General features: G+C 38.7%; 1 protein-coding gene across 1 annotated transcript in view; it reads right to left on the bottom strand.

The window, feature by feature from the left end:
* LOC136825099 (uncharacterized) overlaps window positions 1–12,500 on the bottom strand; it is a 96,606-nt gene that overhangs the window by 46,650 nt on the left and 37,456 nt on the right. Inside the window, exon 7 of the mRNA XM_067081143.1 lies at window positions 10,927–11,015. Coding sequence (XP_066937244.1) covers window positions 10,927–11,015 — 89 coding nt within the window. The remainder of the gene's footprint in view (window positions 1–10,926; window positions 11,016–12,500) is intronic.

Below are 12,500 nucleotides of genomic sequence, written 5' to 3'. Positions count from 1 at the left end.
ATAAATATATATGTATATATATCTATTTCTTTAAAGTGTACTAAAAAGATTCTCACACTAAATTCAGTTTTAAAGGATATTTATGGTTAACATATATATATATATATATATATATATATATATATATATATATATATATATATATATATATATATATATATATATATATATATATATATATAAATATATATATATATATATATAAATTTAAGCAGGACATGAAACGTAACCTGAGAAAAGCAAAGGCAGAAACTAAAGAGAAAACTCAGCCATGAGAGTCCGCATTGTGACACCGGCCATCAACCCGGATCTAAAACAAGGTGGCTTGAGAGAAGACCTTACCTTTTAGTATCCCATACTTATCTGAACCTTGCAACAAATATTTGCAATCCGATGCAAGCGGCAATGGGGTACTATAGAAACCCCACAACCAACAGAGAAACAGAGAAACAACTAAAGAACGCCGAAAAAAAAAAATGGAGAGGAGGCCTTCATTTTCAATAATGGCCGTGAGGTTAAAACCGGGTTACGTTTAATTAAAACAAGCGACGTTTCGCGGCCGAAGTAATCAGTCGGTTCTCTTTTTTAATCAGAGAGAAGGCGCCTGTTATCTCTCACCCGAATGAACGCGCCCGTGTTTATTCTCATCACGAAAACGTTCTTGGTTGTTATTCAGTCCAAGGAAATGCATTCAGTGTCTGTTAAAAAAAAAAGCATCCATTTTAGGTAAGAATAGAATAGAATAGAATAGACTAGAATGGAATAGAATAGAATAGAATTTAGGCCAAAGTCCAAGCGCTGGGACCTATGATGAGGTCATTCAGCGTTGAAAGGGAAACTGACAGTGAAAAAGTTTGAAAGGTGTAACAGGAGGAAAACTTCGCAGTTGCACTATCAATCGATTGTTAGGAGAGGGTGGAAAGGAAGATGAAAGAAAGAATATGAACGGAGGTACAGTCGAAGGAATGAAAGGAGTTACAGCTAGGGGCCTAAGGAAGGGACGCCGCAAAGAAGCTTAAGTAATGCCTGCAGCAGAAAATGTAGGAGGTGAAGTGCGTGGAACAAGTAACAGAGGTGTTGGACAACAAAACCCCGCAGTTACACGAAGAATAATAGTCAGAGGTGTTGGACAGCAAGACTGAAGAAAGGAAGCGGGAATGGCGGTCCAATGAAAGGCTAAAGCAAGGGTGCTCTCTTCAGAAAACCTTCAGCATACTCCTACAAGGTTGGAATGATGCACTGGTTCGTCACTCAGTCAAAGAGAACGCATCATTAATTGTCACTCAGCCCGTGAGAACGCACCCGTTGTTGTTATTTAGCCAAGTTTTGTCGAATGAACGTGGCCGGGCGGACGCGGGCCAGATGTCTCATTAAGGAAACGAACGCCAAAACGATTATCGATAACCGATGGAATTCGGTGGACCAAGACGTTTTAAAGAAGCCTGGTTCATTGGCTACTATTTCGGTCACTTTTTTTTTTTTTGCTTTTATTTGTGATCCTTACTGCTACTTGGGGTAACTGACAGTGAAAAAGTTTGAAAGGTGTAACAGGAGGAAAACCTCATAGTTTCGCTATGAAACAACTGTTAGGAGAGGTTGGAAAGTCAGATGGAAGAGAGAGAATATGAACGGACGGAAGGTAAAAGGAATGAAAGAGGCTGCAGCTAGGGGCCGAAGGGACGCCGCAAAGACTCTTAAGTAATGCTTACAGTGCACTACGTGAGGTGCACTGACGGCACTCAACCCTAGCTCAAGAAAGGTATAGAATTATTTTTGAATATAGCCTAGCTGTCCTCACACTAAGCATTTACTAGACGTATACTGTAAGTATTCTGAACATAAATTTTACTAAACATTCCTAAATTCAGAAAATATTTTGCCACATACCCACCCTGACTACAAAGGTCTCACTGGGAATGATTTATTAACATACACGACCTTTAAATAAAAACTCTTTTTAGGACTGGAAACACGCTGGAGTATAGCCGTCATAATTCTCATTAGAACTGGAAGTATGCTGAAATGCAACCGCCCTATACTGAATTTCCATTACAACTGGAAAGCGAGAAGGTAAAAACACAAAAAATATGGAATACCGCGAAAAATAAATAAATAAAACCCTTCTCCAATTGTGTGTGTGTGTGTGTGTTTGTGTGTGTGTGTGTGTGCCAGCCCCACTCGACTAAGGTGAAAGGTCACAGAAAACCTAAAAGTGAAAATGGAAAACAGAAGCAAAAATAGTTTATTTTCGTAACAGCTGGAAAACCGATTGGTCGGTCGGAGGCTTCAATAATCAACGCTGGTTCGTGGGCGTCCAACCCACGTCTGTCTGTCTGTCTGTCTGTCTGTGAGAGCTTTCGGACGAGGAGAGGAGTTTTGTGCGAGTTGTAAGAATGTTGACTACATGTTGGATACGTGTCTGTCTCTCTGCATGTTCGTCTGAGAGTTCAAAGGACGAACTTCTGCACAAGTTGTATGAATGTTGAATACATGTCTGTCTGTCTGTCTGTCTGTCTGAGCGTTCTGGCGAGGAGGGCAATTTTGAACAAGTTGTATGAGTGTTGAATACATGCAGAATACATGATCACCTGTCTTCAGCGAGAGTTCGAACGAGGAGAGCAGTTTTGCGCAAGATATATGAATGTTGAATACATGTTGAATACATGTCTGTTTGTTGGTCTGAGAGCGTTCTGATGAGGAGAGCAGCTCTTCAAAAGTCGTATGAATGTTGAATACATGTTGAGTACATGAGAAAGATATGCCGTGAAGCGTTAAACACACAGATACACAAACATAGAAAAGTATTGGCGCAATCGTATCAATCAACATAAAATTATTTATTCATTAAAATGAAGGCTACATTTTTTAACTGAAAACATGAAAAAACTGACAAACTCTGGGAAATATACACTGCAAATACCAGCGTTTATTAACCTGAAGAGAGAGAGAGAGAGAGAGAGAGAGAGAGAGAGAGAGAGAGAGAGAGAGAGAGAGAGAGAGAGAGAGAGAGAATTTTAGCTATGATTAAGGCGAATCTCTAAAACAGAACTGGAAAGATACAAAGGAACAATCTTTCTAATCCCAAAAATAAAATCCCTGCAGGATGAAAATATCGTAAAGTACGCTGTAATCAAATATTCAAATCACGGACGTTTGTAGACACGAATAAATTATACAATTATCGAAAAGAATGTCCCTTTCTCTCAAGTGTTTTCAAGATTCTCACTGTGTCTTGTGAAAAACTTAAAATAAAAAAAGTGAATACTCTCTCATCGTATGAGATGATTTAACATTTAAATGCAAATCTTAAATATTTCAGTATAATTTGAATTTTTCAGCTTTTATTTTAATGTTTTACTTACATTTTTATTTACTTATTAGATTGTTATTTATCTGTTTTTCTGATAACTGATCTCCTCATTCTGTATTTCCTATTACCTTCTGTTACTTCTTTCGAATGAACACCTTAATATTCTTTGGAAGCTCTAACTTCAAGTCAATGGCCTGATTTAAACAATTTCACGTCAGTGGCCAGATTTTAACATGTTGCAACAATTCATGAAATGATTTCACCGAAACTCTTGGAGTCTGGTGAAAACTGAGGAAGACCATAAAGCTGAGAGAGCAAATTTCATCGGAGTCAAGTTCACAGAAGAGGAAACCTGAATAAAACAAAAGAGGTTTGAAAGGCGTAACAGGAAGAAAACCTCGCAGCTGCACAATAAAACAACCGTCAGGAGAGGGTAGGGTGGAAGCTAAGATGGAAGAGAGAGAATATGAACGGTGTTACAGTAAAAGGAATGAAAGAGGTTGCAGCTAGGGGCAGAAGGGACAATGTAATGAACCTAAGGTAAGGCCTACAGTGCACCGCATGAGGTGCACTGACGGCACACCCCCCTACGTAACAATCATAACAGAGAGACAGACAGACAGTTAAGCATGGGCGGAAACACTAAGATCTCAAGTCGAACAAGAAACATAAGACTTAATAAAAATGCTTCTTTTGCAGAGAGAGGCACTTTATGACTAAGTAGACTGAGAGAGAGAGAGAGAGAGAGAGAGAGAGAGAGAGAGAGAGAGAGAGAGAGAGAGAAGTTAATTTTAGCAACACTTTTAAGAGAGAGAGAGAGAGAGAGAGAGAGAGAGAGAGAGAGAGAGAGAGAGAGAGAGCTGAAGTTAATTTTAGCAATACTTTTGAGAGAGAGAGAGAGAGAGAGAGAGAGAGAGCTCAAGTTATATCTAGCAATACTTGAAGAGAGAGAGAGAGAGAGAGAGAGAGAGAGAGAGAGAGAGAGCTCAAGTTATATCCAGCAATACTTGAGAGAGAGAGAGAGAGAGAGAGAGAGAGAGAGAGAGAGAGAGAATATAGCACCTGATAACCTAAGGCGGGAGGAGAATTTCAGTGGCCGGCCCGTGATCACCTGAGGGCGAATTGAATAGAAAATTGGATGGGGAAAAGAAAGCCAATTGCCACAGATTGCGACCTGAACTTCCATCGCTTAATCTGTTGTCGTAAGCACCGATGGGTTTCGATAAAGAATGCCTGTGTGTGTGTGTGTGTGTGTGTGTGTCTGTGTGTTTCAATAAACGGTCAGTGAGTGTTACTTGGCTGTTGAGGCAATATGCGATGGCGCAAGTGTTGTTTGTGGTAGGCACGTAAAATATATGACTGTGTTTGTGTGTAAGTATATGAATATATACATATAAATACGTATATATAATGTGTGTATATATATGTGTATATTATGAACGTGTATATATATGTATATATAAAGTATATATTATATATGTAGTATATATATAATTTATATATATATATAAATATATATATATATATATATATATATATATATATATATATATATATATATATATATATATATATATTACTAAAAGGACCTCATTCAAACTGGATGGTATTTAATGGGTTTTTATTCAAAAAGTTACAAGCTTTCTTGGACAAACAGTCCACATTATCAAGTATCTTTTTACAATGAGCAAACGCATAGTCCGGCTGTATTTATATCTGTGTGCTGGGTACTTTTAATCCTATAATCGCCTAGCTCTTCCTTGACCTCCACCCTCTTGACCTTGGTCTTTCTCTGATCCCTGGTTCCAGATGTCCGTTTTCCGTGCGTTCTCTTTCGTTTTTTCTTCGTCTCCTTGCTACTGTGGAGTATACGATTTTTCTAGATATGCTGTCTTCAAAGCTGTTTCCGGTGTTCCCTGCCATCGTGTTGTTGGCGCAAGTTATGAAGGCGTTCTCTACAACCAGTCTAGATGTTTGTTGGTGTTCCTGTACAGAAAACTCATATTTTCCCAGTCTATTCTGTGATCATTTTCCCAACAGTGTTTGGCAACTGCCGACGTCTGATTATAATGCCTTATGTTCTGCAGATGTTGTTTGCTTCGCTCTTTACATGATTTGCCAGTTTCGCCATAGTACCCTTCTTCACAGTCTAGACACGCTGCCATATAAACGCCCCCTCTAATCTCTTCCCCCTCTACCGACTTTTTGTTTCTAACTATTTTATTCCTAATGGTGTTTTTGTAGCTGCCTATCAATTTGAAATAGGTTAGGAAAATACAAGGACATAAAGATTTGTAAGGCAGACAAAGGGGGGGCAGTTGTAGTAATGGACGCCGCAGAATACGAGAATAAGTTAGAACAACTGTTAAACGATGAAAACACATATGAGGTTTGCAACAAAAAACCGGACATTAGGGGGGTACAGTGCAATTTTAACAAAGAAGTAAGGGAAGCGTTGACAAAAATCCACGACAAAACCAAAGAAAAGAATTAGAACATAGAGTAAAATCAATGGAAAGTCCAGAGATCCCATATATTTATGGTAGCCCTAAGATCCACAAGGAAGGGTGCCCGCTAAGACCGATCGTGGCATCGACGAGATCACCGCAGAGGAGGCTGGAGAAATTTCTTTCCAACATAATGGGAAAATGGGTAGGCTTAGTATCCGAAGGGCATTTAAAACATAACATGAACCTGATAGACGAATTATCCAAAATCAACGTAAAAAGACTGTAAATTTGCAAGTTTGGATGTAACTTCCCTGTTCACTACCGTACCAGTAAAGACGACGATGGAAATAATAAAAAAGAATATGGAGGAGGGGGTCTATACATGCGACATAGATCATGACGTTTTAATAAAACTGCTAACAGCGGCCCTCAGCGTTAATGTTTTCAAGTGGGGCGAAACCATTATATACAAAAAAATGGCGTGGCCATGGGTTCAAGTCTTTCACCAATTCTAGCCAATATCTTTATGGAATGGTTTGAAAAGGAAGAGGTGGGCAAAGTAAATAAAGGGAACTTAAATATCGTAAAATGGGTAAGATACGTTGATGACATCTTGATCATTTACAAGGGAGAAAGGGAAGATCTACACAAGTTTTTAGAAAACATAAATAAACTAAATGAACACATCAAGTTCACATTAGAAGAAGAGAAGGAAGGAGAAATTCCTTTCTTGGATGTCCTGGTCAAGAGGGTAGGGGAGAATTTAAAATTCAAGGTATATAGGAAGAAGACACACACCAATTCATACATACATAGGTTCTCCAGTCATAGGAAAGAAATAAAAATAGGATTAATGACAGGGTTGGCCATCAGGGCTTATAGGATTTGCAGTCCCGAATTTTTAGACGAAGAGTTGGATTACCTGAGGAGAGTTTTAGGGAGATTAGGCTACCTAAGTATTGGTGGGAGTGGGCACATATCAAAGCAAGGAAAACTATTTTGGGGGAGAGGGAAAGGATTGAAAAGGAACATTTGGTAGGAAAGAAAATAATTACAGTTCCGGACAACAACTCTATTGCACCCATCAACAGGAAGCTAAATAATTTCAAATTGATAGGCAGCTACAAAAACACCATTAGGAATAAAATAGTTAGAAACAAAAAGTCGGTAGAGGGGGAAGAGATTAGAGGGGGTTTATATGGCAGCGTGTCTAGACTGTGAAGAAGGGTACTATGGCGAAACTGGCAAATCATGTAAAGAGCGAAGCAAACAACATCTGCAGAACATAAGGCATTATAATCAGACGTCGGCAGTTGCCAAACACTGTTGGGAAAATGATCACAGAATAGACTGGGAAAATATGAGTTTTCTGTACAGGAACACCAACAAAACATCTAGACTGGTTGTAGAGAACGCCTTCATAACTTGCGCCAACAACACGATGGCAGGGAACACCGGAAACGGCTTTGAAGACAGCATATCTAGAAAAATCATATACTCCACAGTAGCAAGGAAACGAAGAAAAACGCAAGAGAACGCACGGAAAACGGACATCTGGAACCAGGGATCAGAGAAAGACCAAGGTCAAGAGAGGGTGGAGGTCACACAGGAAGAGCTAGGCGATTATAGGATTAAAAGTACCCAGCACACAGATATAAATACAGCCGGACTATGCGTTTGCTCATTGTACGGATACTTGATAATGTGGACTGTTTGTCCAAGAAAGCTTGTAACTTTTTGAATAAAAACTCCATTAAATACCATCCAGTTTGAATGAGGTCCTTTTAGTAATTCTACTAATGCACAGAACAATTGTGTATGTGATAAAGTTAATATATATATATATATATATGTATATATATATATATATATATATATATATATATATATATATATATAATAGACGATAAACAGGAAACTGAAAAAACAAAATAATCCACAAAAGAAGAGCAGAATACAACGAGCCAGAAAAAGTTGCTTGTAAAATCTCGGAGAAGAATGGAAGCGAGAAGAATAAAGGTGAGGGAAATATGGCTCAAAATTCCTCCGCAACCTTGAGGCGAGACTTCTTTATCTGTACACGTCAAATTGACTCATCCTGGGCTCGAGGTGGGGTGGGGTTGGGTTGGTTAGGCGGGGTTGGGGAAGGGGTCAGATGGAGGTGAGGGAAGGTTATAAGAAAGATTGAGGTGTTTAAGCGGTTTCATATTTTAGCCTTGGTTATCTGATTCCGGTTATGTTAAGAAGGGTGAAGAACGAGTGGGGGAGTATTATATGGTGTATTATATGGGTTAAATATATATATATATATATATATATATATATATATATATATATATATATATATATATAAATAATCACATATATTAACTTTTAACTACATTTCGGTCGTACCTCTGCATTCCTAGCCTTCTTTTCTTTTACTCTCTCTCTCTCTCTCTCTCTCTCTCTCTCTCTCTCTCTCTCTCTCACATACACAGATATACACACATACATAGACATACACCTGAAATTTCCATCTCTCTCTCTCTCTCTCTCTCTCTCTCTCTCTCTCTCTCACACACACATACATACTGTACATACTAACACACACACATATATATACATACAAATACACCTGATGTTTACATCGACCAAATTTTATAAACCTCTCTCTCTCTCTCTCTCTCTCTCTCTCTCTCTCTCTCTCTCTCTCTCTCTCTCTCTCTCTCCCAGTCCAATAAAACGCTCCCCGCCCGCCGCCCCGCACAAGCGAGCTAAAAAGCACAGCCTCTGAATTCTATTAATTGAGAGAGAGGAACCAACTAACCTGATAAAGGTCTCCAGCACCGCCCGGGGTAAACAGATCCCGTCCATCTAATCCCACAAGAGTTTGTACAAAACCGGTATGATACTCGTTTTTCGTTCTCTGCCATTAGGCAGCGTAATGGAGCGAGTTGGACAGAGCCTGCCTGCCAAAGCTCTCTCTCTCTCTCTCAGCAATCTCTCTTTCTCTCTCTCTCTCTCTCTCTCAGGTTCCTCTCTTTCTAGTTTGGTTTTGCTTTCCACACTGAGAGACCTGGGTTCGATCAACCAGTTGTTTTTCTGTTCCACATTGATTGATTTTACCTCATGCTTCACCAGATGTATATATATATATAAATGTTGTCTATTGGGTCATTGGAGTATATAAAAATACTGCATATACATATATATATACACATACATGTATATAAATATATATATGTATATATTTATATATCACATATATATAAATAAATATTTATATATATATATATATATATATATATATATATATATATATATATATATATATATATATACCCATGTATACATACATACCTGATAACATTCACCATATTTAACGCATGCGTTAAATCATTCCGACGCAAGAGTAGGCAGGCAGTATAATGTATTGTATATGGCACATATCCGACCAAAAGATTCCGGTCCGCCGCCATACCTTTCAAGAGCCGCATTTCAAATTCCTTTTCCGGAGTCCCCTGCCATCCTAGCCTCTCTCTCCCTATCCATAATTTAGAAGCCCGAGCCACCCCAGAGGACCTCTGAAGTCTCGGTGTCCTGTGGCCCTGCAAGCATTCCTTCCCTATGTGTCGATAAAGAGTAAGCGTTTCTCGTTCAAGTTCCACAGATAGATGGATAGATAGAATATACAATTGCTGGACCTATGATGAAAGGAAAATTCAGAGTAAAGAAGGTTGAAAAGGTGTGTATAACAAGAGGAAAACCTTTTGCATTAAATGTTAGAAGTGGGTGGCAAGTAAGATGGAAGAGAGAATATGAATGGAGGTACAGTGAAAGAAATGAAAGGGGTTGCAGCTAGGTGCCTAAGGAAGGGACGCTACAGTGCAACGCGTGAGGTGTACAAACCCCTTCCCCCCTACGGGATCAAGTTCCAGCTTCTGCTATCCTATAAATTTTTATCATCATGAACAGATGAATCTCCGAACCTTGATCACACTCACCTTCTCTTAAATTTATAGCAATTTAATGCCTTTATAGAATACTGGACAGGGTGTTGTTTCATAAATTCATAATTTCAGCTCTCTCAGTTCAATACTACTGTACTTAAGAAACTATGCTCTGTGTCTGACTAAAACATCAGCTTTTGACGTTTTCTATACGTCCATTTTTATTCATTTATTTATTTTGCACTGTTTATCAAATTCACCATTTCAACTTTTAAAAGGGATTTTAATTCGTTCGAAAGGCAGCAAAAAGTTGTGGTGCTACTCTTTAAAATGTTTTCATATATATATATATATATATATATATATATATATATATATGTGAATATAATGGTTTTTTTTATAGTGTGAGGTTACGGGTTGCATCCTGCCTCCTTAGGAGTCCATCACTTTTCTTACTGTGTGCGCTGTTTCTAGTAGCACACTCTTCTGCATGAGTCCTGGAGCTACTTCGGCCTCTAGTTTTTCCCGATTCCTTTTCAGTGATCTTGGGATCGTTTCTAGTTTATTATTATTATTATTACTATTATTATTATTATTATTATTATTATTATTATTATTATTCAGAAGATGAACCCTATTCATATGGAACAAGCCAACACTGGGGACTTGAAATTCAAGTTTCCAAAGAATATGATGGTGTTCATTCGATAATAATTACTACATACAGTACATCTGAAACAGATGGTTGACTCTTCTTATCAACTTTCCGATCACTCATAACAGCCACAGTATACAGAACAAGGCTTTAGGCTACTGCAAAGGTCTGCTGCAAATTCAAAAGAGGATTTATTTTTGCGCTCTCCTGCAGCCGAAATAAATGAGAATTACTGTTCACTCCCCAACAAGAGGGAATGGCCTAATCTCCTAAGCCTTGTAGGCAGTCTCTTTTTTAATCCATTTACAAATCAATTATCAGCTTTTTTAGCGAATGGAACACAGAATGGAATTTAGAATTTAGGCCAAAGGCCAAGCGCTGGGATCTATGAGATCATTCAGAGGTTGAAAGGTGTAACAGGAGAAAAACCTGGTAGTTGCACTATGAAACAATAGTTATGAGAGGGTGGATAGCAAGATGGAAGAAAGAGAATATGAAGGGAGGTACAGTAAAAAGAAATAAAAGGGGTTGCAGCTAGGGGCCGAAGGGACGCTGCAAGGAACCTTGCCCACGACGCACCGCGTGAGGAGCACTGACGGCACTATCCCCTACGGGAGGTTCTGCAGCCAGCCCCACCAATTCTACATTCTCTAGGATCGAAAACTCGGCTGCAAAAAATAATTGGAAAAGGGAAAGGTGAAAACTTTTAGATATTCCACGTTTCACCCGCCCACAATCCCGCCCATTTTCTCTTTCTCACCGGCCCGAACTTCAAGGAGAAAATAAAAGTGAGTTTCTCTCTGGCCCAATCTCTCTCTTGACCTCTAAGAAAATAAAACAACCTTTTTTCCCATTCCGCGCCTTGACCCTACGAGAATAAAATGGTTCTTTTCCTCCAAAGCCTTCTTCTGAAGGCGGTCTATTTCTTCTCTGTCTGTCTCTTTGTCTCTCTCTCTCTCTCTCTCATTCTTTCTCTCTGTCTCTCTATCCCTTATTTCGCGGTCCATTTCTTTCCCCCCTCTGCGTGAAGCAACCGTTCCATTTTTCCTCTTCCACCGTTCCAGCTCCCTCCCGTTTCTCGGCCCTCAAAGGCCGTCACAATACTCGAATATAAAACTATGATTTAAAATTCAAGGGAGGAGGCGCTCGCTACTCACTTCCATTGGATACGATGAGGAAAAATGCAATATGAAAACCAAAACAAAATAAAATAAAAGCTATACATGTTGTTAAGAGGGAATAATAGTTTCTCTTGTTGACTGAACATGCCTACACAATGCAAAAGAATGAAGAGTATACTGTAATGTGTGTTTCTACAACGTACTTAACTTTAGTGAACCTCCACCCATACACTTTTCCAGCACAGTGGATGCAAGAGATATTTAGGCACATTTACAGAATCAAAATTACACTAACTTATGCATATCAAATATGAGTACTTAGAAAAGTTCCTAAATATTTAATAATTGCAATAAGATCATCAGGCTTATTTTTCCTAAACTCAAAAATAATAAAACCAGAAAGCATTCGGAGAACGCAAAAGAAATATTAAATAAAGAAATAAATACAAAATAAATAAATTAGATATTCCGTTTCTAACTCCTACAAAACTTATCAAAAATTCTGCAACAACGCCGGACTTGTCACAAAACTTAGCTGGAAGCTGAAATCTAGTCATAATATATTGTGAGATAACTGATGTAGAGGCACAATAAAACCGAGAGGGTCGGGGGGAAGATCCGGAACAAAATCAGAATCCATCCCAAAACCTAATCTAAATACTCCCTTAGCCAATGGCCCACCTTCCCAAAAAATGTCACGGTATTACATTTTGAGATCATTGATGTGGGGATACAATAAAAACGAGAGGGTGGGGGGAGGAGGCGAGATCCGGAATAAAATTCGAATCCATCTCAAAACCTAATCTGAACACATCCTTAGCCAATGGTCCACCCCCGCCCCAAAATATCGCTGAATTCCAAACATTTTTAGCAGACCATAAATTACATGCAAAACCCCACACGGCTTTCGGCGCTGAAACCTGAAATCTATTCATAGTATTTTGAGAATATTGATTCAGAGACAATAAAAGCGAGAGGGTGGGGTGGATAGATCCGGAATAAAATCCGAATCCATCCCAAAAGCTAGTCAGA

This window comes from Macrobrachium rosenbergii, chromosome 37, assembly GCF_040412425.1.
Source record: "Macrobrachium rosenbergii isolate ZJJX-2024 chromosome 37, ASM4041242v1, whole genome shotgun sequence".
In the NCBI taxonomy this organism is placed as follows: domain Eukaryota; kingdom Metazoa; phylum Arthropoda; class Malacostraca; order Decapoda; family Palaemonidae; genus Macrobrachium; species Macrobrachium rosenbergii.
The sequence above is the reverse complement of the archived record's forward strand: the minus strand, read 5'-3'. Positions and strand labels throughout refer to the sequence as shown.